This window comes from Poecilia latipinna, unplaced genomic scaffold, assembly GCF_001443285.1.
Source record: "Poecilia latipinna isolate Pla-1442-1.1 unplaced genomic scaffold, P_latipinna-1.0 Scaffold83, whole genome shotgun sequence".
NCBI classification, from domain to species: Eukaryota; Metazoa; Chordata; class Actinopteri; order Cyprinodontiformes; family Poeciliidae; genus Poecilia; species Poecilia latipinna.
In genome coordinates this window covers 538,514-562,749 of record NW_015112699.1, presented here as the reverse complement: position 1 = coordinate 562,749, position 24,236 = coordinate 538,514, and the positions used below count along the sequence as shown (strand labels likewise).

Sequence of the window (24,236 nt, the reverse complement as noted above, 5' to 3'; positions counted from 1 at the left end):
TAAAACACCCTGTAGAGCTTTTGGCTGCCATAGACTGGTTCTTTGTTAATTTGCTCCCTGTCTTGTAACCTACAACAGTGAAATGTAAAATTGTAATATAATTTAGTTCAACAGTCACAGTTAATATATTTCAGCTTTAATAAAAGCAAAGACTGAAAAGGATTTAGTTGATTTCTAGCTATTTTTTTTTCAAAATTGCATGCAAAATGAACAAACACTTAAACATGTACAGAGGATAAAAACGAAACACAGAAATACCAACTTCCTGATGAATGAAAGCCTGCATAGCAACAACAAGATATTTATTTTAACCACTCAAAGCCTCCGCTTTTAACATGATGCTTAACTATGTGAGGACAGAAGACTGTTCTGTATCACCTTGCCTACAGACATCAGAGCATATGTGTGTACTTTACAGTTTTAAACATAGGAAGACATCTTTATAAATAGATGAATCAAGAACTATACACTTTAAGTGAGAGATATGGCTACACTTTGAGCATCAACAACTAATCTGATGGATCTTCACTGACTCCACTCAGCAAATCTGAGACATGGGACTGAACGACCAGTCAAACATCTTTCGTACTGACTCGAACCTTTCGATGAGGTTACTGAACGTAGGCCGATTTTCAGGATTTGCATCCCAACACTGATCCATCAACAGCTTCACCTGGGAAGGGAAAAACAAAGAAGATCCTGAACCACTCAAACAAACGCTGTATTTTTAAAAGACACACGTAACTGTTATATTTTTGTACTCAAAGGCATAGATTTGGTTTCATGAGACCAAGTAATACAAAATGCAGGGATATTTTAATCATCAAAGAGCACAGAGATCTTAAACTGTGTCGAATTTTGCACACCATAACTTTGCAAGAAAGGCTTTTTGAAAATAATTTTCATCACAAGGAGAATAAGATAACACAAATAACCCTGTGGCTTCAGCTGCAAGCTCCGCTGCCTTCTCCCTGTGGATCAACTGCCATCTGCAAAAATACACCACCCCCGACTAGAAACAACCAATCAGAGCCTCAGAGCCAGGAGGAATGTCTTACCACTGTCAATTATGCTCGTGGACATGCTGCTCATATACCCCCCTTCACTTGCGCTACTGCTCCTCCTTTCCCACACCGTACCCTTTCATTAATGTGCAGGCAAGCAAACATGGCCACCATAAACAGTTTTCAGTGACTGTAAATTGTTTCTCTGCCATTAGCACAGTTGCAGCAAGCCGGCAAGATTGAGATTGAGATTGATTACATCGAGCAGCGAGTACACAACCATGATTGAGAGTACTAAGACATCCCTCTTGCCTCTGATCGTTTGTTTCTGACAGGTACATTTCTGCAGATGGTTGTCGGACTACAGGGTGGAGGCAGAGGAACCAGATTTTTATTCACAGACTGTCTTATATTGTACTGTCAGGACAAAGCAACAGAATTAGCATATATGTGAAAAAAAAAAAAAAAAAAACTCTTTTTGCACACTGGAAAACATTAAATCTTAAAAAGCATCTTTGGTCTAGTTTCTAGAGCAAATTTCTCTTTCAAATTAGACAAAACTAACTTAAAAGTAACTTTTTAGCAAGATGTAAAGGCTTATTTTAAGTGAATGTCTCCATAATGAGTCATGATGAAAAAGTACTTGTTCCATTTGCAGATTATTTCACTTGCAATTAATTTTTCTTGTGCTATAAGTTCATTTATCTGCCAATGGAACAAGTACTTTTTCATCAATATTAAGGAATTATTTACTTAAAATAAAACAATATATCTAAGCTAGTTTGTCTTATATGAAGTGCACTAAAGTATTTGCACTAGAAACTAGACAAACATTACTTAGTTAGATTTTGTGTTTTTGTAGTATAGAAGTTAAGTACCACAGCTTTAAGTGATCATAATAACCTTAATACTGGGTGCACTAGTATTGTGAGCTTGCTAGAAAGTGCAACATTAAGTATTTTGAATTATGACAGCTCATAATAATATTTTTTAACAAAACTGTGATAATATTAATGACTTTGAAAAACTAACACTATTGCACCCTTAATAACATTTCTTCATTATGGGTTATTTAATGTTACCTCATGTGGGCAATCTCTGGGACAAGGCAACCTTTGATTTCTCTCCAGCAGTTTTATGAGTTTCACCACGTTCATGTGTTCTTCCTTATCTTCTGTCATTTCAATGAACTTCTACAAAAACACACACAGGAAAAAAGACATTCTTTTCAGACTCAGAATGCAATTTTTTTTCTGACTGTTCTTGTATTTTGTTTGAGCTGAGTCCGTTCACAACATACAGCTGGAGGACTCTGGCGATGGTCACAGCGAGTCAGGATCTCATACAGTGTAACTCCAAACGACCAGACGTCAGAGGCAAATGAGAATTTGAGCTCCTTCAAGCACTCGATGGCATACCTGCAAAGTGCAAAGCATGCAAATCTAAGTGCTAAAAACACACAAAGTATCACTTTTACATGGTGCATGAACTGACCAGTAGACAGGACTGTCTCCGTCCTCACGAACCCGATAGTAGATTTCTCCTTCTGGGATGTACTTTGTCAGGCCAAAGTCTCCGATCTTTACAACGTTTTGGTTTTCCACCAAAACATTTCGAGCAGCAAGATCTCGATGCACATAGCGCTTTGAGTGCAAGTAGTCCATCCCCTGGAACACATCGTATAATACGTTTTGTAAAATTATACTTCCAGGGTTTTTTTTGTGAGTATATCTCTACCATTTTGATACATCTAAGTTGAATTGTCCATCTTTAAGTCATATCAGTAGTCAACACTCCTGGATCTAAATCATTCTATTTCAGCCCTGGCTGTATGCTAATGTTCGAAAGTGAGCCACTGCTCCAGTCCAAAGTCTTTTGCAGCCTCCAACGGCTCGGAAAAACAGGTTACGGCATATTAACAACGGATTAAACCGTTTTAACTGCTGATAAAAGTGACAGAGGACACAAATATGGGAAGTGTGGAAGCCTCTACTGTATCAAATTGACATAGAAATAACAGAGAGTTGGCCATTCTAATGTAAAAACCCAGCGCATATAGCGTTCATGCTTTTGTTTTTTTTTTCATCCAGACGGCTTCCCGTGCCCCCCCTGCAATGGCACGGCGCCCCCCTTAGGTGGCGCGCCCCACAGTTTGGGAACCTCTGCCCTATTTGATAAAACTCTGGTCAAATTCACCATGAGAAAACATGATAAAAGCTTAAGAGGTATGAATATTTTTCCAAAGCACTGTAAACTACCGTACAAGCACTAAATACTCAATCGCTGAAACTCACCTGACAGATCTGCTGAGCAAACATGAGGCACTTGGTCGAACTGGTTCTATGTTTGGGAAGATACTCTCGCAGACTCCCCTGAGGAACGTATTCCATTATGAGCTGGACCTCTTGTCGTCCTGTGAGTGCACGATGCAGCAGTGTTCTTATCTTGCCATTTTATTACATTCAACATGATGACCTGAACTAATGCTCAGCAGGCTGAGAGCTGAAAGCTTAAAATATTGCCATTCAACAAAAGCTGTGGTGTGCTTAGTATAGATTTTCAATTACTGAATGCAAATCAAAATCTCCCGTTAACAGGGAACTGTCGAGCTGAACAAACGTATTTAAAGTGGACAGATGATGTCTTAGGGCTTACCGGCTTCAGTGCATAAGCCCTTGTACTTCACGATGTTGGAATGATAGAGAGACTTCAGGATTTCAATTTCCTTCATCCAGCCCTGAGGTGCATTTCCGTTCTCTTGCTTCAGCGATTTTACTGCCACAAACTCTCCTGTCCCATCGCTGGACGGGTCATACTGGTACAGAGTGACTTTACCAAAATGTCCCTGCAGACAGAGCAATGTGAATTATCACTTTCTTAACACATGGGAGCAGAAAAGTGTGGCTTCTGGAGCTCACCTCCCCCAAGTCTCTCATCTTCCTCAGGTAGCGCTTTTGGAACACGCTGGGGTCCATGGGTGGGAGAGTGTCAACCGGGGATATATCAGGATCTGCAAGAATAAAATAAACTCTTTTAGGTAATTGCACAACAGCGTATCAAACCAAACTTCAAAAGTAAGGCATGCAGGCTAATACTCACTCATCTGAATGAGTTTTGTGAGTTCTCTGAGGATGGTTTGAAATGTAGGCCTCTCATTTGGCTCATATGTCAAACACATGCTGATGAACCTGGCCAGTTCCTCGGAGGATGGGTTTGCGAGACGGCCCTTCGTCTGGTAAAAACGCTCTTTCTGTTGGGTAGAGGACGGTGAAAAGGACAACATGCAGAACTCTAGAAAGTTAGCGAAGCCAAAGTTTAAAGTTTCAGCATGCACCTACCTCAGGCAACGTGCAGTTGCTCATTGGAAGATTAGCATTGTTGAAGATTTCAAGCAGCGTGACGCCAAAACTCCACTGATCTGCAGTACTCTCAATAGGAGCGCCACTGTCAATGCACTCTGGAGCGATCCAGGGTATCCGATCCAAACGTTCTGCAACATGGAAAAGAAGTCATGATAAAGCTCCACATGAAAAGCGATCAACATTAATCTTGATCTATTACTTAAGGAAACAAAGTGAATATTTGCAAATATTTTTGCTTTGTAGTAATTCTGGATCAAACATGCTTGTTTACCACAGAGTAGTTGAAAACACAACTAGGTTTGGTGGGTTTTTTTTTTGACAACAGCCTTATATATACCACAGAGTAATGATGGAAAGACAACAGGAAGCGAAACACAGGAAGTGGTGTAGTCAAACTTTCCGGTTTCCTTAATCTGACTGAAGTGACTGAAGCACTTCAAAGTTAGAAAACATCTGTCGTTGGTTATGTTCAGTCTTTTACCAAATAATACCTTCTCGTGAGAGGACATTCAGCGCAATTCCAGGATCACTCAGCTTGATGAAAGGAGAAGTTCCAGGTTCCAAACCTCCCCGTGCAACCAGAACATTCTTGGCACAAACATTTCCATGAACAAGTCGTTTTGTCTCCTAGTGTAAAAAAAAAGAAAAAAAAAAGGTACAAGTCATCACTTTTTACCTGCAGTTTACTGTTTTTTGTCTGATTTGTTTGATTTAAAATCAGTTTAGACATTTTTTTTTTTTAAACAGGCAAATTAAGCTCTAAATATACAGTTATATGAACGGAGGAAACACACAACTTGCATAAATGATTTTAAAATGTTTGAGAGAATATTTCAACATTTCTTGTCTCAACACAGCTACTAAAGTTCAGTTAGACAGGTTCAGTCACTTATTCTGTGCCCCGGTTTGTTTGTGTAAGACTACTTGCATATCAGTAATAATTAAAGTTACACAAACACACAATTAGACCAACAGAAAGGTGTCTGAACTCACAAGATAATTGAGAGCCCTTGCAAGCTGCAGGGATACAACGAATTTCCACTGAGCGGTGATGGAATTTTGTTCTCTGCGGAGAAAAACATCAAGTGGGCCGCACTCCAGGTATTCCTCCACCATGATGTCTGTTTAGGCAAAAACACGTTGAAGAAGTCTAGCTTGTTATGATGCAACAAAAATGCAAGCAAAGTCAAATTATCTTTAAAATAGAACAGACTGAGTGCAGTTTTGCATTCACTGTGGTGTTGGATTTAAAGATTTGCCTATGGAAGTAGAACAGGTACACAAATGAGGAAGTCGTTAAAAGAAGAACTCAGCACAGAACTGTGGTTGCCCTTACTTTCAGATCCTTTGACAGACACACCGTGCACAAACACCAGGTGACTGTGGGATACCTGGCTCATGAGGCTTGCTGTTTCAAAAAAGGCCTAAGACAGAAAAGAGAACAGTAGTTTAAAACACAGGCTCAAAAAACACAAAAATTTGATCCATGTATGCAAAATATCACATGGCTTACTAGAGCAATGTCTTTATGGCTTTCCTCTAATATTTTGAGAACAACCCTGATGCCTTTGTTTTGGGAGAAGTTGTTGTTAAACCCATTGTCTGCTTCCCGCAACATTAACTCTCCTAAGTAAATGTTAGTTCTTGTGCCGCGGCCCAAATGATGTTCCTGCAGGTGAACACAAAAGCATGTCTGATCAGAAAAACAACAGGGAATGTTCAGCCTGCTTTAATATGCATGTGGAAAAAGTACGGTCACCTGTTTTATTTCCTTGTCTTTGATCTGGTGAAAGCGAAGCTCTGTCAGGTTCAGGGGCAAGCAGTCAGAGTAGCTGCGTTTGTCAATGCCTTGCCTCTTCACCAGCAGATTAGATATTTCTGCGAAGCAAAAACCACAATGTCACGTTTCTTGTGGTGTCGGTCACATGATGTACAGAACAACATTTCTGGACATCTAAATTACAAACCCGCTTGTCTCGGTAAACAGCATTTCCTGACGGTAAAGTTGTCCGACCCGGACTTGAGCACGTAGGTTTTGAGGTTATCTGTGAGCTCCTTCACGCTGGAGAACTCTTTATCCCAGCCTTCCATGCAGAACACCGAGCCCTTCTGCTGGATGCGAAACTGCTTGTGGCATGATTTTGAACCATTCTGTATATAAAAAAATGAAAAATAAATAAAAAAAGGTGTAAATACTGAATCTGAAAATTATGAGCCTCGCTGCACTGCAATAATTCCCAGAGACGAGCGTGGGTGTCGACTTACCTCGTTTCTGTTTAGCACAGCAAGGATGATGCGGTGATAGTCGAGGGCACTCCAGCGGACGAGGAAGGCTCCCTCCTCTCCTGCCTCCCTTTTCAGCTTGTGTAACACAAAGTCCTCACTGCAAGCACACCGCATGATATAACCTCGTCTTTATAACCTGTTTGTGTCCGACTATGCCAGGATTAGAGTAGAGAACTCACTGCATAGGTCCGTGCAACATATTTGCTTCACTCAACACCACCCTTGGGGGAGCCACTTCATGACAAAGATAGTGGTGGGCGTCTGCAGTCAGCCGATAGTATCCATCTAGCAGGGAGATGAAGGAACGGGCCTCCTGGCTGGAGTTCATCTGTACCTCCTACATATACACACAGAAACACCAATGGCTTGCAAACTACGCTTCCACCTGGAGACAACGGTTTAAAACCTAACAGAAAGCCCAAAGCAAAAAGTAACCCCAGAGTACTTAGTCACACACTTATAAAACAAATGAAGCACCTCTGGTAACGATTCCTCAACAGCAAAGTAGCTGACACACTTTTGTAATTTATGATTTACTTTTTCAAAAACTGATTATTTAAATCTACGATGAAGATCTTTGTCTTCCTGTTTCTCTGAGGTATAAATACTATGTGACCCCCTCTTCAAAATGGCAAAGGCAAGAAAGCATGCCGTCCAGTAGGATCTGAATTGATCTTCATAAATAGGGTGATGGCAGTAGAGAAAACGGCTCACTTAAACATGAGTTATTCATACCTCTGAACGATTTAATTTGTTTTCATTCACCTTTTACATGGTGAGAGACAAGCATCTCTCACCATGTAAAATGAGTAATAATTGTGGAGTAAAAATAAATTGTTTTCATTTACATTGAACTAACTATGACATATAAGATGGTACCTTTCAGCTTTTTGCATGTTTCCACCTATATTTTGACAGTTTATCTTTGGTTACTACAAGCTCCAAGTCTGTAAGACTGAAACCTCCTTGCTATCGCCCTAATCTTTTGCTTCCTTCACAGTTTCACAATCAAGTCAGAACTTTTGTTGGGCAACCTCAAATTGTTAATATTACTTTCAGTGAGGATAAATATGTTGATAAAATTAAAAAATAAAAATCTTCAAATCTAAATTTGAACTGTACACGTATAGCTAGAGTCATAATTGAACTCTCCAAAGGTGAAAATTGCAATTAGGAGGACCAACTTGGGGTCAATAAGCCTTTAAGACAACCGTAAGATGCTATCTGTATGGGAAGCATGCCAGGAAAAGACCCTCGTTGTTAAACACTTCTGGAAAGGAGTGATCCCTGGGCTTTCATCAAATGAGACTAAGATTAAGATTTTTTGGATGTGTTATAAAGTAAAGGATGAATATGTGGAAAACCACCTGATCTCAACTGTTCGGTCAAATGAAGACTATTATGCTGTAGGCCTCTTTCTCCTCCAATCGTCTTAAAGTTAATGGCACCATCAATTCTTCACATTTTCAGTGTGAGATTGGAGCTACTGCATTAAGGTGCACATTTATTTTAAGGCTTTTTTTTTTTTTCTCACAGATATTTACCATGTGTGGAAATACTACTGGGTGGCGTATGTAACCACACAATGAACTCCAACTTTTAAAAAGCCGAATAATCTGCCAAGATGACTAAACTAAATCAACATTAGTGATGCATCACATGTACATATTGCATTAGTAGAAGGCACACAGAAGGATAAAAAGTACTCTCACCATGCAGTGACTGTTCTGAGTGCTAATGCACACATTAGCTTCAGTAATGGCGATGTGAATTATTTCGCGGAAATCACAGAAGAAGGTCCATTTATCAGGAGGATTTGACGTGGACTGTTTTGGTGTTTTCTCGTTCACATAGCTGCCCCTGTGGTAAGAGTTTTCCTCTGCCTAGACTCAGAAAGCAAGAAAAACATGAATGCAGAGAATGAAACGTCCACATAATGGGAAGGACATGTTACACAATTTGAATGTTAAATCATCTAGTGTGCGGACAAACCTTTTGAGTTTTCAGCGTTCTAAACTGAATCCCCTTAGTGCCAGACACCATAATTTCATGGGTGAACGGCGCTCTGAAGCCCTTCTTTGAATCACCATCGCTTTCGTTGATGGAGTAGGAGATGCTTTCATCCCCGTCCTCCGTCAGCTGCAGGCGAGTTACAGAGAAAGTCTCTGTTCCGAAACTTGGAACCAGGTTTTCAAGGGTGGAGATGTATTTGTACATGATTTCATGGGCACCCAGCTGCCCCTTGTCTACAGTGTGCTGCTGGAAGGTCTGCACAAATTCAGTAAACACACGGCGGATCCTGATTTTAGTCAGGAAGTTGTCTCTGGAAATGTTCTCCGCAAATGTTCTTGGAATGCAGTTCTGGAAGCTGAAGGTAAAAACAGAGCCAAATAAAGAGACACATGTGTCACAGCAGCACTAACCTGTTAAAACGCTTCTATTATTAGAACAATTATATAGGAACATAGCATTGTGTAGTAATTACCCAGTTTTTCCAGCAACGTCTTGTAAGTTCAACCCCTTTTGCATTGCGAGGTGTGACAGGTGGAGCACAGCCATACCCAAGCTCTCGTTTTTGAAACGATTGCTTTCCTCATCAGATTTTGGCTCTTCCACATTGTTCACAAATTCATGCTTTGCCTACATTGGAGACAAAAGAAGCAGAGGTCGTGCTACTTGCGTAAAGAAAATAAGCAGCATTCACTCAACAGAAGCAGGTGTATGTCACATACCTGGGCAAACAGATACTCCAAAGATGTAATGTCAAGAAGAGGGGAACCTGTGTTGTTATCTGTCCCAGATTTGAGGGTGTGGCGGGACACAGTTGGTTCCTTTTCATTGAGTCCGTGCCAATTGCGAAAGTAAAACCTGGACATAAACAAAACAGGCCGCTTACATTAATACCCTTACTGTGTTTAAGCAGTAATCCATGCAAAGCGTTATGCAAATGCAGACTAACCTCATGCAGTAGTGAACCACTTCACTGGAGTTCTCATCTGGACTGAAAACATGGTTCGGACTGTACCAGTATTTTGTTTGTGGGTTGTACAACGCGAATAAGACATGACACAGTGGTGTTATCCCTATGGGGAGAGACCTTGAGGTTACAACCAGAACAAAATAAAAAAAGAAAATCCTCCGTTTTGGTGTTTGAGGCCAGCTGTCATTCTCACCTACTGCTTCTGCAGCTGAGATGCACAGGCCCTCTGCTGTGACATCTCCACTGGTATGAGACAGATACCTCTCCCCGCCTTTAGTCCAGAAAAGGTAGACATGGATGCCATGAGACTGAGGGGTCTCATTTGGGCCTGGGATCTTTCCTGGTTTGAAACAACCTGCTTTTCTAGGCATGTTGGACAAGAACACTGGCAGAAAGACAAGATCAAATGGTTAGTGACTCATCTGCAGTCACGTAGACATACGCTATGTACAGACTCAGGAAGTAAGGGGAATTGCGATAGCTTTAAATTAGTAAGCTCTATTTATTTACTTTAATATTATGATTATTAAACTCATAGCTAGAAAAATTAAACAAAACAATCAAATAACTTTAGTAAAACGACCTGGTTATGTTTTCTTTAAGGCCTTCCGGGATTACAACTTGTCAAACTTACAATTTACGCCACAAATACAGCCTTAAAGGGAAATACGCCACAAAATTGTTATAAAAGTAACAAGGGTATATAATAAGGGCAAGTCACAAGAGCGACCCAAAGCGAGAACTCGTTACAATTCATCCGGTGTCATAACAAGGAAATACATTAGCCTACATGTTTATAAACATCGTCGTGGCTGAAATTTATCCGTTCACTTCAGAAACGTGGAGAAATATTACCGTCAACGTCGAGCTCGTTCAGAATGCGGTATTTTAGAAGAAGCCCAGGGTTATGAACCGTCGGTTCGGCTTCATTGTTTACGGAGCGTTATTTCCCCTTCACCACTTTCTCTCTCTCTCTCTCTCTGTTTCTTGTGAACTGTGAGAGAGTTGCGACAGGACGCTGCTTCCCGAAAACAACGTGACCACTCCCTCCACCGGCTGCGTTAGTGGGCAGGTCCCTTCATGCACTTAGCCTACGCGACGCTCCGTTGCACAAGTAAAGACCCTAAAATCACCGAGTTGAAGGCGATTTCATACAAATGTATTTGAATATTTAGCTATAAATCTGTTCATTCATTATTATTGTTGTAAAACCTAAGTTAATGCATAATAATGCATGTATTATACTACTATAAATAAATGCTAATACTGCTACAAATACACTCTAATAACTATTAGCTAAAAAGACTAACAAAAACACATTAATGACGTAGAGGGGTAATGAACCCTATGTTGTAAAAAATACAATGCTTTCCGTATTTGGGATCTCTTTGAATAACATGCAAGGGAAACTCAATTTGAAACTACTCATCCTAATAATTGCAATCATCTGTGGGAGAAACTAGATGTGTTTTTGCTTTGAGTACATCCTTATGCATTTCTGTACTTACATGTTGTACCTTATCTTAACTGCTTCAAACAGATCATTCCTCCCATTAAGCCTCCCATTAAGCAACCGTTTCAGTTGAGCTTCCAGTTTCTACACCTTTTTGTTTACGCCGTCTGTCATCCATGCAGTTCATTGCCCACCTATTCTGAAAGCCTAACAGCACTCTAAGATTATGATGGTAAATTTTGATGCAGTATTATGTTGCTTGGCAGAAGCTAATTATAGGTTCGGGTGTTTCAGTCAGGTTTTTCCACTCACTCACTATAAACAACTTACCTCCTCACCCCGACACTACCGGAGGAAAACAGCCCACATTTTCCACGAGGATTCATTTTATTTAATCGCTTACAGTAAAATCAATAAATGTTTTTGTATGACTAAGCCAACATAAACATAAGAGTGTTTTGAACCATCAGCTACAACATGCAAATGTCCGAGTAGTGTAGTTGTCAAAACAAAAGCACGAGTACGAGTTGAGAACCCAGTCACAGTGCCACATGATCTGATAAAAGCCAAAGGCAGGTCTTTGGACTGAATGAGCTCGTTTCATCTTTTTCAACTATTCTCAAGACGTTGGGAAAAAGAGTAAACCTTGAGAAGCGCACATTTATATTTTGGCTACATTGAGCAGAGGCATAAGCAAAAACATTGTGAGAACACTGGCTGTAATTCTATTTCAGGCCAAGAAGAGTCACCAATTTATTTGTTGCATGACCATATTTTTCTGTAGACGAAACATCTTTTTTCCTTACACTTCTACAAGATGCTTTGCTGTCTTCCTTTCAACTTCCATTTTAAGTGTATTTTCAAATTACAACGCATACACTGACACAAAGTCTGAGATAAGAGGACAGTTTAACATTTAGTCCAAGAAGGTAGTAGAAAATGTCCAATTATGTGTATAAGCTAAAACAAAACTCTTGCATTAAAAAAAAAAAACAAAAAAAAAAGCACAGAAAAGTCTGCACTCTACACCGGCAGAAAGAAAACAGACATGTTGGATGATACTTACACACGTGTGTACAAATAAATGAAAGGACACAGCTTCAGTGATGACTTTTAGCACAATCAACATTTTCATGTCCAGGTGGGGTCACTGATGCCCCCAGGTCGTGTTGGTACGTGAACATTCTTCCCATAGATCTCAGCAAAACATTTTCAAAGAAGTTATTTCATTCATCTCCGAACTAATCGTACACATAATGGGAGTTGCAATACAGTGGGTGAGCATATTTGCAAAAAAAAAAAACTAAACAAAAACAAAAAACAAAAAAGGAAAACAAATCAGTTGGGCCAATCTGGTCATTCCTTCTTTGTTTCTTCTTGCTCCTGTTTCACCTCTTCATAGGTGGGTTCCTCATCTTTTCCTTCCACATCCACCTTGGCGTTAGGGACCCAGAGCCCAGAGTCGATGCATCTCTTCATGTGCTGTTTGGCCTCCTGAAATTACGTGAATGTAAACCAGAGCTTGTCAAAATGCAAACCTAATTCTCAGAAAGACAACTGATTAAAAATAAAATAACTTACCGTTGGGTCCATTTTGCTGATGACGTCTTGTAACATTTGGATGTCTTTATCATCGAAGCATTTCTGCATTTCCTGCAATTGTCAACATGCCATACAAACCTCAAGAATTTACTCTAAAAAGCAAATACGGACAAGACTAACGGGGTCGCTGGTGAACGGTGAACTTACAGCTGGCAGAGATTCATAGACTTCAACGGGATCGAGTCCGCCGGGTCCCAGGCGCTTCTGTCGCTCTTCTTCTTCCAGTTCCTTCATGGCCTTCTCTATGCGGATCTTTGCCCTTCCTCTAACTCGCTCCTTGAAAGACTCGAGCTCGTCGTTAAATGCATCCTGGTACTGCTGATCGGCCGTCTGGTTGGACGCATACAACACAAAGACTGGGTTTTAAAGTTTTCCAGCACACTTACTATCAGGAATTTTGACTGAATCTTTGAGAAGAATACAGGAAACTTAATCAGTTTAGTTTAAAAACTAGAGGAGTTAAACTGCACACCGATGTTCAAAAGTCTTGCTTCTGCATTTGTTCGTTTCATATTTGTTCCCCAAAGAACCAGACATTCCAGAAATCATTTTTTGAACGCTTTGAAAGTTTGCTCTTTAGACGTTTGATGTTTCTTCACATCTAATTATTACCATTTTCAGATAGATGGAATCATCTTAAGGTTGATAAATTGCTCCAATGCTGAAATATTTCAGATATCTACAGATTATATCTATAGATCTATAGATTTGTTTTAAGTTTGACTTCTTTACGCTTTGAAGTCAGTAGTGTGATTTTTTTTATTTTTTTTTCAAGGTGTTGAGAGAGTAGTGAAATATACATAGATAATATATAAAATATAGGTAAATATAGGTTAGCCATAAAAAACATACATATCAATATCGGTCCAAATTTTCATATCAGGGTATCCCTAATGTTAATCAGCTATGAGAGAGACTGAAAATGGCTGATGAAGAAATCCAAAATTTAAAGAATAAACTGAAAAACCTTCACGAAACATAAAGAAATATTCTAAATGCAAAAACCCCAAACATTAGTGGGTCTGCAATCGTTCTTTATGTAAAAAAAAATTGTCACTTTTCAGTGACAGTATCTTCTGATTAGCATTTAACGTGCAGCTTTAAATGATAAGTGTTTTTTTGTTTTTTTTATTGGTTAAACAAAACCGCCTACTTACCTTAATCTTGGAAAAAAATTGACGGAAGCAGCCACGGGGATCCACTTTCAAGCTTTTTGCCAACTCAAGTATGAACTGCATCACTATGGTCTGATGAGCCACTTGCTCCATCAGTGCGTGTTTCTACAAAAGAAGAACGCATACTTGGAATAGAGTCATGTGGGGATAACAGCGTGGGGGGAAAAAGGAAGGGCATTACTGAATGACACCCTAAACAACATCTTATTTACATTTAAATCACCATTGCCATTACCGAATTGAGAGTGAAACACAATTCAATAATAGCAATGTGGATAAGTGTGGAAAAAGAAAAAATGCTTACCTCTTCCACTTCAAGATCAATGCACATGATGACAAGATAATTGGCAGTTTCTTCGCATACAAGGTAAGGATTGTCAGAGAGGTACTTCTGGCTGTCGTCCCAACGCCGCAACATCCCTAAAATAAGACAGTAGCAAATAAACATCTGTACTTCCAATCTGTAACAAGGAATACATTTATGCAGACAAAATGACTTGATGGTTGTCAGTGGCCCTTACCAAAATGTTTGATCTGCTTCTCATACTTCTCCACAAAGGTTTTGTGCTTTTGCTCCTTCTCCTCTTCGGTTTCTTGTCCAACCTCAGGTTTGACATTAACGATACTCTGTCAAGGATGCAAAAAAAAATAAAAAATAAAAATAAATAAGCAATTATTCACTCATTAGTGTTTGAACAGCTGGAAATTAAAGATACTATCCATAATCTATAATTATTCCGGTCAGTGGTGAAAGTTTTAGTGCGCAAATGACATCTAGAACATCTTTTATCTCACAAATCACTCCTTTAAACTAAAAATATTCCTACTGTTAAAGATACCCAGGGTTGAGTTGTCTTACTGAAGGGAGTTGACTCAGAGCCAGATGTTTTTTTGGTCAATGGGGTGTTTAGAAACAAAGACAGAAGAGGCTAAAAGTAGATGCAAGAAGATGATTAAAAGCAAAGCGCATTTTCAATAAGTCTGGTTTTCGTTCAGGCTGCTGCAACATAGCATTAGATTTTGGTAGTTGCTGGCTGATTAGCTCCTTTGCTGTCTTGTGCTTTGCGGTTTGGACCATTTCACACTCGTCTTTCCAGCATACAAAAATGAGTTGCCAGCCATTGGCCGTCATCTCAACAGACCGAGGAAACATTTTGGTAAATTGTCAAAGGAGGAAACTGACCTGCAGATCAATTTCAGTAGACAACAGAAAAGCTGAAATATGAGAAATGTTGGCAGCCTTGGAGAACATATCAAATTAAGGTAAAAATTTACATTCCCTAGGAAGGACATAGAGACTCCTATTCATAGTTAGCAATGCTGATTACATATAAAGTGTTAAAGCCAGACAAAGCATAAACTCTAAATAATTTTGTCTTTGTTTGACAAAAAGTGTGGCAATGCCTCTGCTCCTAAAAACAATGATTAATAAGCATTCCTTAAAGGAGGGGCAGAGATAAGTATTTTGAATGCTGTACAACAGTTCTTAAAGTAAAATTAAATTAGCAAAAATCACAATTTTAAAGATCCACATGACCTGGATATTGAAAATAGGTCAAAAATCACAGAACAGTAGTGTTTTACCACGAAAAAGTAGAAAAATCATGTTTTGTTATAAAAACAAACTACATAAATGTTAATATCATTTATTAATACACTGATATTGTGAATGTCTTTCTTTAGAATATAAAGGAAACACTGAAAAATAAAAATCAACGAGAATCATGCTACATTTTGAGCAGCACAATAAATTGTGTATTAAAAACGGAGACCAATTTAAAGAAGTTGCACTATTATTTACACCTGACATCTACCAGTACAAAGGATATAGAAAGTTTTACTAAGTAAATTGTTGGAGTGTTCAGATTTTTCAATCAATGAGGATAAAATAAACCCATAAAAACATCAGATTCTGGGAAATTGCTGCTGAAAATCACGTGTTGCTTAAAGTAGCAATGCTGATCTGTGTCACCTTGCTGAAACCATCTCTGCTGAGCGTGTCCACATTCCAAGGCATCTTCTTCTCCTCTCTTCTGTGTTCTTCCATCTTCTTCGACCAGTCCCGTTCCTCTTTCTTTAATTTCTTCTCCTCCGCCTGGACTTTGTTCAGCTCTGTTTTGGCATCATCCGAGGAGGCGACGCTCAGCTCCTGCAGTTTCTTCTGCGTCTCTGCCAGCTTACGCCGACACTCCATTAGACTCTTGTTGATTTCTTCACCTTTACTCTGAAACTCTTCCATTCTCTCCACACGAGCCTGAAAGTCATAAATAAAAGTTTTATCTTCACCCAGCACAGTCACCCATTTTCATAGATTTGCAACAAAACCAACATAGGCTAAATACTTAAGCCTGGTTGAAAAAAGTAACGGTGATTTGTGAGGAGCAAGACAACAGAATGTATGTGCAGCCTGGCCAGAGAAGTAAGATTATCAACATTATTATATTAACTACTTCAGGCTAAGTTGAGTTTCAACTGTACCTGGTGTCTCCATCTAAAGAGGCTCGGTGTGTCGATGTTAGGGTGGGTATCATCTTCATCATCTGAGACCTCAATGTGGTCCCACACGCTGTAGTCTATCCTGGACATCCTGCCAGCTACAACACGAAGCTAACCAAGTTAGCCTCCTACAAGTCGGATAAGTTGGAAGGTTAAACACACTTGACTAGAAAATGTAATTCTGCAGCAAAAAATATCGATGTGGAGGCACGTCTCAGTAATGTGAGTTGGCTGAAACAGACAGTTTTTTTTCCCAGAGCAAACACAGTTGGACCTCCCTAGCGACTACTAGCTAGATGTAGCTACAGAATTCTAGAAAGAATCGCTCCTGCAAGTTTCCGCCCTACGTCATCACGTCGGCCGTCAGATGCACGTAAGGTATGGCGTCTCAGAGCAGAACATATTCGGAACAAAAGGTAGAGACAAGATTGTGATTTTTTTATTATTATTTTGTCAAAAAGGGGTATATAAAAAAAAAAAAAAAAAAAAAAAAAAACTTGCGGAAGAGCTTTTAGAGTTGCAGAAAGATTTTAGGTCGTTTACAAAAGATGAGCTCATAAAACAAGTTTTAGTTAATCATAACTTGCTTTTAACTTATTAATGTTTAAGTTAAAGCAGATATTATTTGTTATAAAGCCGTACCAAAACTGTTTTCAATACATTATTTAAAAATGGAATTTAGTTTAACAATCCAGTTCTTAAATAGAATTAATATAATAAAAATAAAATAATTATAATAAATAAACAGACATAAGCCTATTTATATAGTTATTGCAGAATTGCAATAAACCGATTCTAGATTAACTTTATTAGATGCTTGTCATCTAATAATGTGTGCAACATAAATATCTCTATTGAAAACATAAAATATAGAAAAACTAAAAGGAGGATGCACAGTTGACTTTTCTTACAAACAATCTCATCATATACCTTTTATCATATACCTTTTTAAGTCAAAAAGTAAATAAAGGAGCTAGGCTTTTAAACATATATTTGGAATTACCATTTCAACATTTGTTGCACATAGGAGTAATACATTTTGTGTTCCTATTCAAATGTCAGAATGTATTTTAGGAAATGAAACAAAATCTTTATTTCCCTGTATGAGTGCAGTGTTAGTTTCTATTTCAATTTCTAAGTTCAGAAGGATAGAGAGACACTGAAAGGATAGGGAACAAAATATTTATCTTAAAATTTAAAGTGTTGAAATGCACGTTTTAATGTGTCCAAAACATATGTAATTTTTTTCTCACTGTATTTTGTCAATTACACAAGAGTTTGTCAGTTAATAAAAACTACAAATTTAATAATGGTAAAAATGTATAGAAAGTATGAATAAAAGTTTTACACCTTCTATATTAGAACTTTAATTCCAATTAGTTCAATTAGTTGAGGGGGTTAGCCTCATAAGCATGCCACTTTTGGGTATGAAACAAATAACTTCAAATTATAAATACAGTAAGAAGATAAGAAGACTAGAAGATACTTTGGCAAAATGTCTCATTTTATTTTAACAATTTTTGTTATGTTTACAAATGAGCAAGATTTAAAAGGCCAAAAAAAAAGTCCCCCCCCATATCTTCCTTATCATTTTTTTTTTCATATAATGCTGCAGAAATTCCAGAAACCTAACAATAAAGTAGGGTTTTGGGTTCAAATCCCTGTCTTGGGTCTTTCTGCATGCTCTTTTGTGTATCCGCTAGTTCTCTCTGGGTACTCCAGCTTCCTCCCACAATACAATAAACATAACTGTTAGGTTATTCAGTCTGTCTACATTTACATTGGGTATTAAGTGTGTGCATGTGTGTCTCTTTGCTGCCCAGTGATGGACTGGCTGTCTGTCCAGGTTGAGCCCTGCCTTTTGCCTACAAACTGCTGGAGCTAGCCACCAGCAAGAACAAGTGAGACACTTGATGAAAGGATTCCTTCTGTTTGCATCGCCTTGTTTGAGGTCTGAAACAAAGCAGAAATTGTGGTATTAATACAACACAAAATCTCTAAAGATACTTCAAAAAAGATTGCTCAATAAATTGTCAGTTGAAAAAAGATTTATTAAAACCTTACATAGATTCACTGATATAGTTCAACTGTTTATATTTGTTAATATTAATATGATGAAAATCTGAAAACCATTTAGGTAGAACGCTTGAATATTACCAGAGATGAATAAAAGGCGTTGTTAAGACAGTCAGGAAGGAGACTGCTAATAGTTATCTGAAGGTAGATAGACACTAGCACCCTCCCCGTTTCTTTTAAGCATTTCTTTATGGGGAAAAGAAGAGATTGGTCTTATGTAATATTAATATTAAAATTTTCTGAGGTTAACTAAAGCATACATCTATTGGTATAGAGAATATTGATGGAAAAACCCCTATGAGAGCCGGGTTTTTGTTTTTGTTCAAGCCTGTCTAACTTGTTTAGACAGACACGCACAAGCTCGCCCCTGAACACCTTGAACGAGTGTCAACAAAATGGCAGAGGTATGATTACTATGATAGGAAGGTGTCACGTTGAAACCCCACAGTGCGTCATGGTGTAGTGTTATGCAAATGTCTACACTGGAAAAGGTTTGACTAAAGTTAGACGTTTATTATACTTCTCATTAGTGGCATTTCTAAATGACAGCATGCTTCAGAATGACACAGACCTGCTATATTGTTGCAGTGGACCTTTCTACCACTACGTAAAGGAGAACGGGTGGTTTATGTTTCGTTCTTGTTTTCAGTCGGTTTGGAGTCCTTAAAACCGGAGCAGCAGGTCGAGTTTCCCCTGTGGACTTCGCAGCACCGCCGCATGTTTCGGATCACATCCTCGCACATACTCTCCATGTACTTATTAGCTGCAGGATGTGGAAGGAGTTAGTCAAATATCCTCCTAGGCCTAAGTCTAAAACAACGCACAACATCTGAAGTACCTTGTAAACACTTCTGGATGGCGCATGCCTGCTTTTGACAAGGATCTTTCTGTGGCATTTCTGAAAATAAGTCGAAGACGCATTTTAAAACACGTTGTTTTCCAAGAACATGGTAATGGACTCAAAGTGACTCCCACCTCTGTATATAACATTGAGGCTACCCGCTACTTCCTACCCCGACACTGTTTTGGTCATGTGACACATCGACGGCGAGTCGTCACTTTAAAAAAAAAAAATAAAGAGCGACATCTTGTGGAGGGAGGCAGGATTACATATAGAACTTTTAAAGAGTAAATATTTCTAAACTCTTGTAAACCTTTAGGGAAATATGTGTGTATGACAAAACTTTTATAATTTAAAGCTGTACACTTAAAATGACCTATATGAGCTAAAATGACCTATATACTGATATCTCATATAACTTGATGAATAAAATATTGTTTTTGTTACAATAGAAAGCACATCTTTAAAAAAAACATGCACCTCAGTAACCATTTTCAAGTCAGATCATGAGCATCTGTGTTGGATAAAAGCAAAATATCACTTTGCCACAGCAGATATCTAAAATTAGACAATCACTGTACTGATGAGTCATCTAAAAGATAGTGAGGGAAAGACAGGCTGAAAATGAAACAGAAACAATGAACAAATGTGATTATATTAGAAGGCATTGCATTATTTCATGTACTGCTGGACTTTATTGCTTAAGAAAACCCAAGACTGACATTAGTAATCTAATAAAAGCAAAGGGCATCATCATCAGTAATTGAACCAGTTAGTGAAAAGCTTATTTTTATTGATAACAATAAGAAAATCAAACCAAGAAACAGCTCGTATTTACAGCAATTCCCTGCTGCTATTCATTTCAGTGCCAATAGTGGGTATGTGTCTGAAATGTTCCATAAATTCATTAAATTAGTAGGTAAATAAGACTATCATAAATATTTACTATACAAAAAACATCACATGTAAATCCTAAAATGTGAAATCTACCCTAAATCAACAGCTATATATATATATAAAATTACAGTTACCAAATATAACATTTTAACATGATCCTCATCAACATCTGCGGAATCATAAATGTGTCATAATTTCCATTTTCAACGCAACAACAGTTAAATCAGTTCAGATGAATTTTCCCTGTGAGTCAGACAGCGTGCCAACTGATCCGTTGTAAGACAGCAAGCTTCAAACACCTGCGCAAAAGCAAAAGGAGATTTCAGGGTTAGGATGCAGAGTTTGGAACATTTTAATAACTGCAGCAACATATAAATCTTCCCTCTACCTTTGATCTTTTCTTTGATAATGAACTGCTTGCTCTTTTTTTCCAGCGTGTTTGAGGCAGTGCATGTGTAAGTGCCTGGGGGCAGCGAGGATGAAGTAATAACAGCTTCTGCCTTCATTTTCTCTTCTGTGGGATGGACGGACTGCCAGCTGTATACAGGCGTAGGGTTTCCCACGGCTGTGCAGTTTAAGTTGACTTCAGCCCCTGCTGTAAAGTCTAACACCTCTGTTTCAGGACTTAGAAATGTTGGGGGAACTACAAAGGAAAAACAAATAAATAGCAGTGTTTAATTTTCAGCATAAATATACACATTGCCATGTAAAAGTGTTCGTAGCACTTGAACTTTTTCAATTTTTTTCCACATTCCAGTCCAAAAAGTTAGTATGTTTAATTTTAAATCGCCAACACAAACTGAATGCTGAGCAGAAGAAAATAGTAGAGTGCTTAAAAATCTTCACAAATAAAAATCTGAAAAGGTCACTGCACAAACAGCCTCACAAAGACCAAGAGACACAGCAGGCAGGTCAGCGATAATTTTTAGATTATTTAAATAGCAATCTTATCAAGATATGGCTGCCAATCTAAACTGACAGGTTACAATTATTCAACAAATCGGAGGCCGATAAAAACTCGTGGAGAGTGAGAAAATCTGTCCAAAGCTTTGAAGATTTTACAATTAAATATTTGCACTGAATTTTCACAACAGACTGACAAAGTGCAAGTAATATTCACTATATCCACTTGGAATAAAGTGTATCCATTCTTTTTTGGCAAATGTTCTATTCTTTTATTGATTTTAAAAACTAAAAGTAGAAATGAAGTGTTTTTTTAAATAACACGTTTCCAAAGTTGTAGAAAAGTAAAGTTGTCACTATTCATTGTCAAAGGAAGTTGACAAACTCATGCTAGAATGGCCAAGTCAAAGTTCAGACCTAAATCCGGCTGAGATTCTATGTTCAAAGACCCTATTATGCTACATTTTCTTTTGAGTTCACATCTATGCTCTACCTTGTGTTGGTCTATAAAGTGTTATATGTACATATAACATAACTCACAGTATACGGACACAGTGAGGGGCTCTGAGGCCAGAGTGGGAGGCGGCTGTGGTCCCTCTGGTCCAAGGTCCAGCTCCGCTACACACTTATACTCTGCATCGTTTTCTGCTTTTGTTGGCGTGATGACGAGGATAGAGGACACTTGTACGGGGGAAGAAGATGTGAGGTCAGAGAAGGAGTGCTGATAGACCCCAGTCTGACCTCGGTACCACCTCAGTGTGAGGTACTGAACAGGAGCGATATTCTGAACCTCACAGAGCAGCTGGTACTCTCTCCCTTCCACCATGGGGCCAGTGTGGTTCGCCTGCCTGATGGAAATGCTGTCTGGAGTTTCTACGTAAATAACACACATATTTCTAGTCAGGCAAATAAGTTCATTTAAGTTGCAACCATATACCGATGTCAAGAGCCGACTCACTGTAAAGAACAAGGTTGAGTTTCTCCTCACACTGTCTCGGAGCTGTGAAAAAAACCCCATAGCAGATGGGCTCCTCTATCCACTCAATAAGGCTGTCTACCTTCCACTGGACAGACCGGTCCTCCTGTGTGTGCACCGCACCAATGGCCGACTCCCAGCCCAGGACACGGACCGGGCGTGTAGCTTCACAGCTGACCGTGACTGACTCCCCGAAGCCCACCACAACCCTGGACGGCTTGAGAATAAGGGAGCAGCCTTCTCCTGACACTAGAGGAGACAGCGTCAGTCGCCAGTAAGAGATATTGTGTCATGAAAAAGGATCTACCCCCTCCCCACCCCCCTTACAGATTTTATGTTTTTGATTTCTTTTTCGCACCTAATTGTTTCAGGTCATCAAACAAATATTCAATTTAATTTAATGAGTTATGCAGCAGGAAGGTGATCCAAAGCACATCATCAAGTTTACACCTAAATACCACACAAAAAAAAAAGAATTTGGAGTGGTCTAGTCAAAGCTCACACTTAAATTTTATTGAAATGCTGTGGCATCACTTTAAATAGGCTGTTTTTATTTTTCTCAAAGAACCTCCCAAGGTTGGTAAATTAAAACAAATTTACCAAGAAAAGTGGACAAGAATTTCTCCAGAGTATTTACACCTCTCATTTCAAGTTATCGCAAATGCTTAATGGCACAAGTAAAGAGGATTAACTTTTTCACATAGGGTCAAGTTTGCTTGAATAGCCTTATCTCTTTCAAAAACAGTCATTTAAAAAGTATTTTCTTTTTCAGGTTTGATCATCTTGTTAGATCTTATGTTAAAAACAGAAGAAATCTGTAAGAGGAAATAATTTCACCGCACTTGTAATGAAAACTACCATAATGGGTTTAATCCTAATTGTAACACAAATTAGCTTTTGTCTAAGTTTTTCAAAAAATTTTTTTTACATTCACTAATCCCACCAAAGACTTAATGCATTCGACTGTTAGTCCTAGCTTTTTCATTTGCATCACCTTTACGTCAACATTTCTGTCCTGGACATCATCTGTATGCAAAACAATTGAGAATGAACATGTAGTCCGCAATTTCTTACCTTTACAAAACATGCAAAGTACGAGTATCCAAATAAGAAAGTTGTTTCCCATGGTACAGTTTTCTTTTTTTTTTTTTTTTTTGCTCGTCGACAGAAGAAAATTCCAACTTGAACCACCCTGGCAACTCTGCAGGGAACTATGTTGGAACAAAGCAGAAATCCCTCCCAGCTGACTTTACAGATGGGAGGGGGTAAAACAGGGGAAAACTAAAGGGGAAGAGTGGGAAAGTTAACAGCCCATTATTTCTTTCACATTGAATTAAAAGCTCAGAAACACATCGGTAGATGTGCAACAGGAATACCTGACCCACCGGACACTTACGGCTAAAATCTGTGGAACAATTTGCTACTTCAACTGCACAATGTAAATCTACCCAAAGATTAAAAACAAACACAAATAATGATCTTTTAACGTTCAATCTTCACAGTCACATCTCTATGGCTTTGGGTTTAGCCATGATATAGACTCATAAAACATTTTAGAGCAAATTTTAGGCGTCATAAAAAACTGTGCAGAATAGCTTGTTTTCAGTTCCTCTTGCACACTTGTTTGAGACTGCCTCAGGCCTTCATGCTTTGTTAAATCCCAGCAGGCAGGAGAGCTGGTCTCCTGCAGCATGTGAGCTTGTAAGACTCACACTGTGACCAGAATGCTGCACAGCACATCGGCTCTGAGTGTAAGTGTGGTGCAAGAGAGCAAAAAAACACAAAAAACAAAACAAAAAAAGCAGATGGTTTTTAATGTATTCATGGAGAGGACAGCTGGGAAACTTTACACCTTACATTGTTCATTCTCACATCACTTGCAGCTTTAAATGCCCCACCTAGTCCTCCGGGATAAACATTTCTATTGTAAAATCTGTATTGTTTAAATGTGCTAACCTAGCCCATCTGCTAGGTTGCTATGGCAGCACAAGAGAAACATAAACAAACAGTTGACCTACTTTTCAGCTAGGTCTCTGTTGGAAATGACAAGAGAATAACTCCAAGGACACAGTTTAAGGACGAAAAAAATAATACAAAAGACAGGATAACACATTCGCCTCTTTACATTCACTCTGTTTGGATCTAATTAGTATGGCAGTCTCAGTGCTGTATAATGTACGGCTTC

The 24,236-nt window shown here is 38.7% G+C and overlaps 4 protein-coding genes across 5 annotated transcripts; all 4 read right to left on the bottom strand.

The window, feature by feature from the left end:
- Positions 1-114: 114 nt before the first annotated feature.
- On the bottom strand, positions 115-10,641 carry tyk2 (tyrosine kinase 2). The gene is made up of 24 exons (XM_015020841.1): positions 10,488-10,641; positions 9,826-10,017; positions 9,612-9,735; positions 9,385-9,520; positions 9,138-9,292; positions 8,645-9,020; positions 8,365-8,535; positions 6,832-6,989; positions 6,632-6,749; positions 6,334-6,517; positions 6,126-6,244; positions 5,880-6,035; positions 5,703-5,790; positions 5,360-5,487; positions 4,858-4,993; positions 4,343-4,494; positions 4,104-4,254; positions 3,923-4,014; positions 3,660-3,849; positions 3,299-3,417; positions 2,499-2,671; positions 2,305-2,422; positions 2,087-2,197; positions 115-673 (listed from the first exon to the last, which is right to left on the bottom strand). The coding sequence occupies exons 2-24, from the start codon at positions 10,001-10,003 to the stop codon at positions 539-541; spliced, it is 3,468 nt and encodes a 1,155-aa protein (XP_014876327.1). The 5' UTR covers positions 10,004-10,017; positions 10,488-10,641; the 3' UTR covers positions 115-538.
- A 1,162-nt stretch (positions 10,642-11,803) lies between these two features.
- On the bottom strand, positions 11,804-16,719 carry cdc37 (cell division cycle 37 homolog (S. cerevisiae)). Its single transcript, XM_015020812.1, has 8 exons — positions 16,341-16,719; positions 15,835-16,116; positions 14,384-14,489; positions 14,167-14,282; positions 13,845-13,967; positions 12,835-13,017; positions 12,667-12,738; positions 11,804-12,579 (listed from the first exon to the last, which is right to left on the bottom strand). Exons 1-8 carry the CDS (start codon positions 16,446-16,448, stop codon positions 12,442-12,444), a joined length of 1,128 nt encoding a protein of 375 aa, XP_014876298.1. The 5' UTR covers positions 16,449-16,719; the 3' UTR covers positions 11,804-12,441.
- Positions 16,720-17,841: 1,122 nt separating this feature from the next.
- On the bottom strand, positions 17,842-19,465 carry cmc4 (C-x(9)-C motif containing 4 homolog (S. cerevisiae)). 2 transcript variants are annotated; one of them, XM_015020830.1, is made up of 4 exons: positions 19,410-19,465; positions 19,273-19,332; positions 19,006-19,197; positions 17,842-18,311 (listed from the first exon to the last, which is right to left on the bottom strand). In XM_015020830.1, exons 2-3 carry the CDS (start codon positions 19,328-19,330, stop codon positions 19,061-19,063), a joined length of 195 nt encoding a protein of 64 aa, XP_014876316.1. In that variant the 5' UTR covers positions 19,331-19,332; positions 19,410-19,465; the 3' UTR covers positions 17,842-18,311; positions 19,006-19,060. The 2 variants fall into 2 exon arrangements, with proteins under 2 accessions (XP_014876316.1, XP_014876311.1); XM_015020825.1 differs by having other exon boundaries at positions 19,273-19,461.
- A 573-nt stretch (positions 19,466-20,038) lies between these two features.
- Positions 20,039-23,230, bottom strand: LOC106938667 (hemicentin-2-like). Its single transcript, XM_015020803.1, has 5 exons — positions 23,126-23,230; positions 22,034-22,300; positions 21,616-21,948; positions 20,561-20,815; positions 20,039-20,471 (listed from the first exon to the last, which is right to left on the bottom strand). The coding sequence occupies exons 1-5, from the start codon at positions 23,175-23,177 to the stop codon at positions 20,464-20,466; spliced, it is 915 nt and encodes a 304-aa protein (XP_014876289.1). The 5' UTR covers positions 23,178-23,230; the 3' UTR covers positions 20,039-20,463.
- Between the last annotated feature and the right edge of the window lie 1,006 nt (positions 23,231-24,236).

Excerpts from the sequence above, each read along its gene's own strand:
- tyk2 (XM_015020841.1), bottom strand. The coding sequence starts at position 10,003 with ATGCCTAGAAAAGCAGGTTGTTTCAAACCAGGAAAGATCCCAGGCCCA. Across the intron at positions 9,521-9,611 it reads GTGGTTCACTACTGCATGAG|GTTTTACTTTCGCAATTGGC; the intron begins GTTAGTCTGCAT and ends GTTTATGTCCAG. Across the intron at positions 674-2,086 it reads CCAGAGATTGCCCACATGAG|GTGAAGCTGTTGATGGATCA; the intron begins GTAACATTAAAT and ends TTCCCTTCCCAG.
- cdc37 (XM_015020812.1), bottom strand. The coding sequence starts at position 16,448 with ATGTCCAGGATAGACTACAGCGTGTGGGACCACATTGAGGTCTCAGAT. Across the intron at positions 14,490-15,834 it reads GCAGAGATGGTTTCAGCAAG|AGTATCGTTAATGTCAAACC; the intron begins GTGACACAGATC and ends CATCCTTGACAG. Across the intron at positions 13,018-13,844 it reads AATTTTTTTCCAAGATTAAG|ACGGCCGATCAGCAGTACCA; the intron begins GTAAGTAGGCGG and ends GCGTCCAACCAG.
- cmc4 (XM_015020830.1), bottom strand. The coding sequence starts at position 19,330 with ATGCCACAGAAAGATCCTTGTCAAAAGCAGGCATGCGCCATCCAGAAG. Across the intron at positions 19,198-19,272 it reads CATCCAGAAGTGTTTACAAG|CTAATAAGTACATGGAGAGT; the intron begins GTACTTCAGATG and ends CACATCCTGCAG.
- LOC106938667 (XM_015020803.1), bottom strand. The coding sequence starts at position 23,177 with ATGGGAAACAACTTTCTTATTTGGATACTCGTACTTTGCATGTTTTGT. Across the intron at positions 22,301-23,125 it reads ACTTTGCATGTTTTGTAAAG|TGTCAGGAGAAGGCTGCTCC; the intron begins GTAAGAAATTGC and ends TGTCTCCTCTAG. Across the intron at positions 20,816-21,615 it reads CCTCACTGTGTCCGTATACT|TTCCCCCAACATTTCTAAGT; the intron begins GTGAGTTATGTT and ends TTTCCTTTGTAG.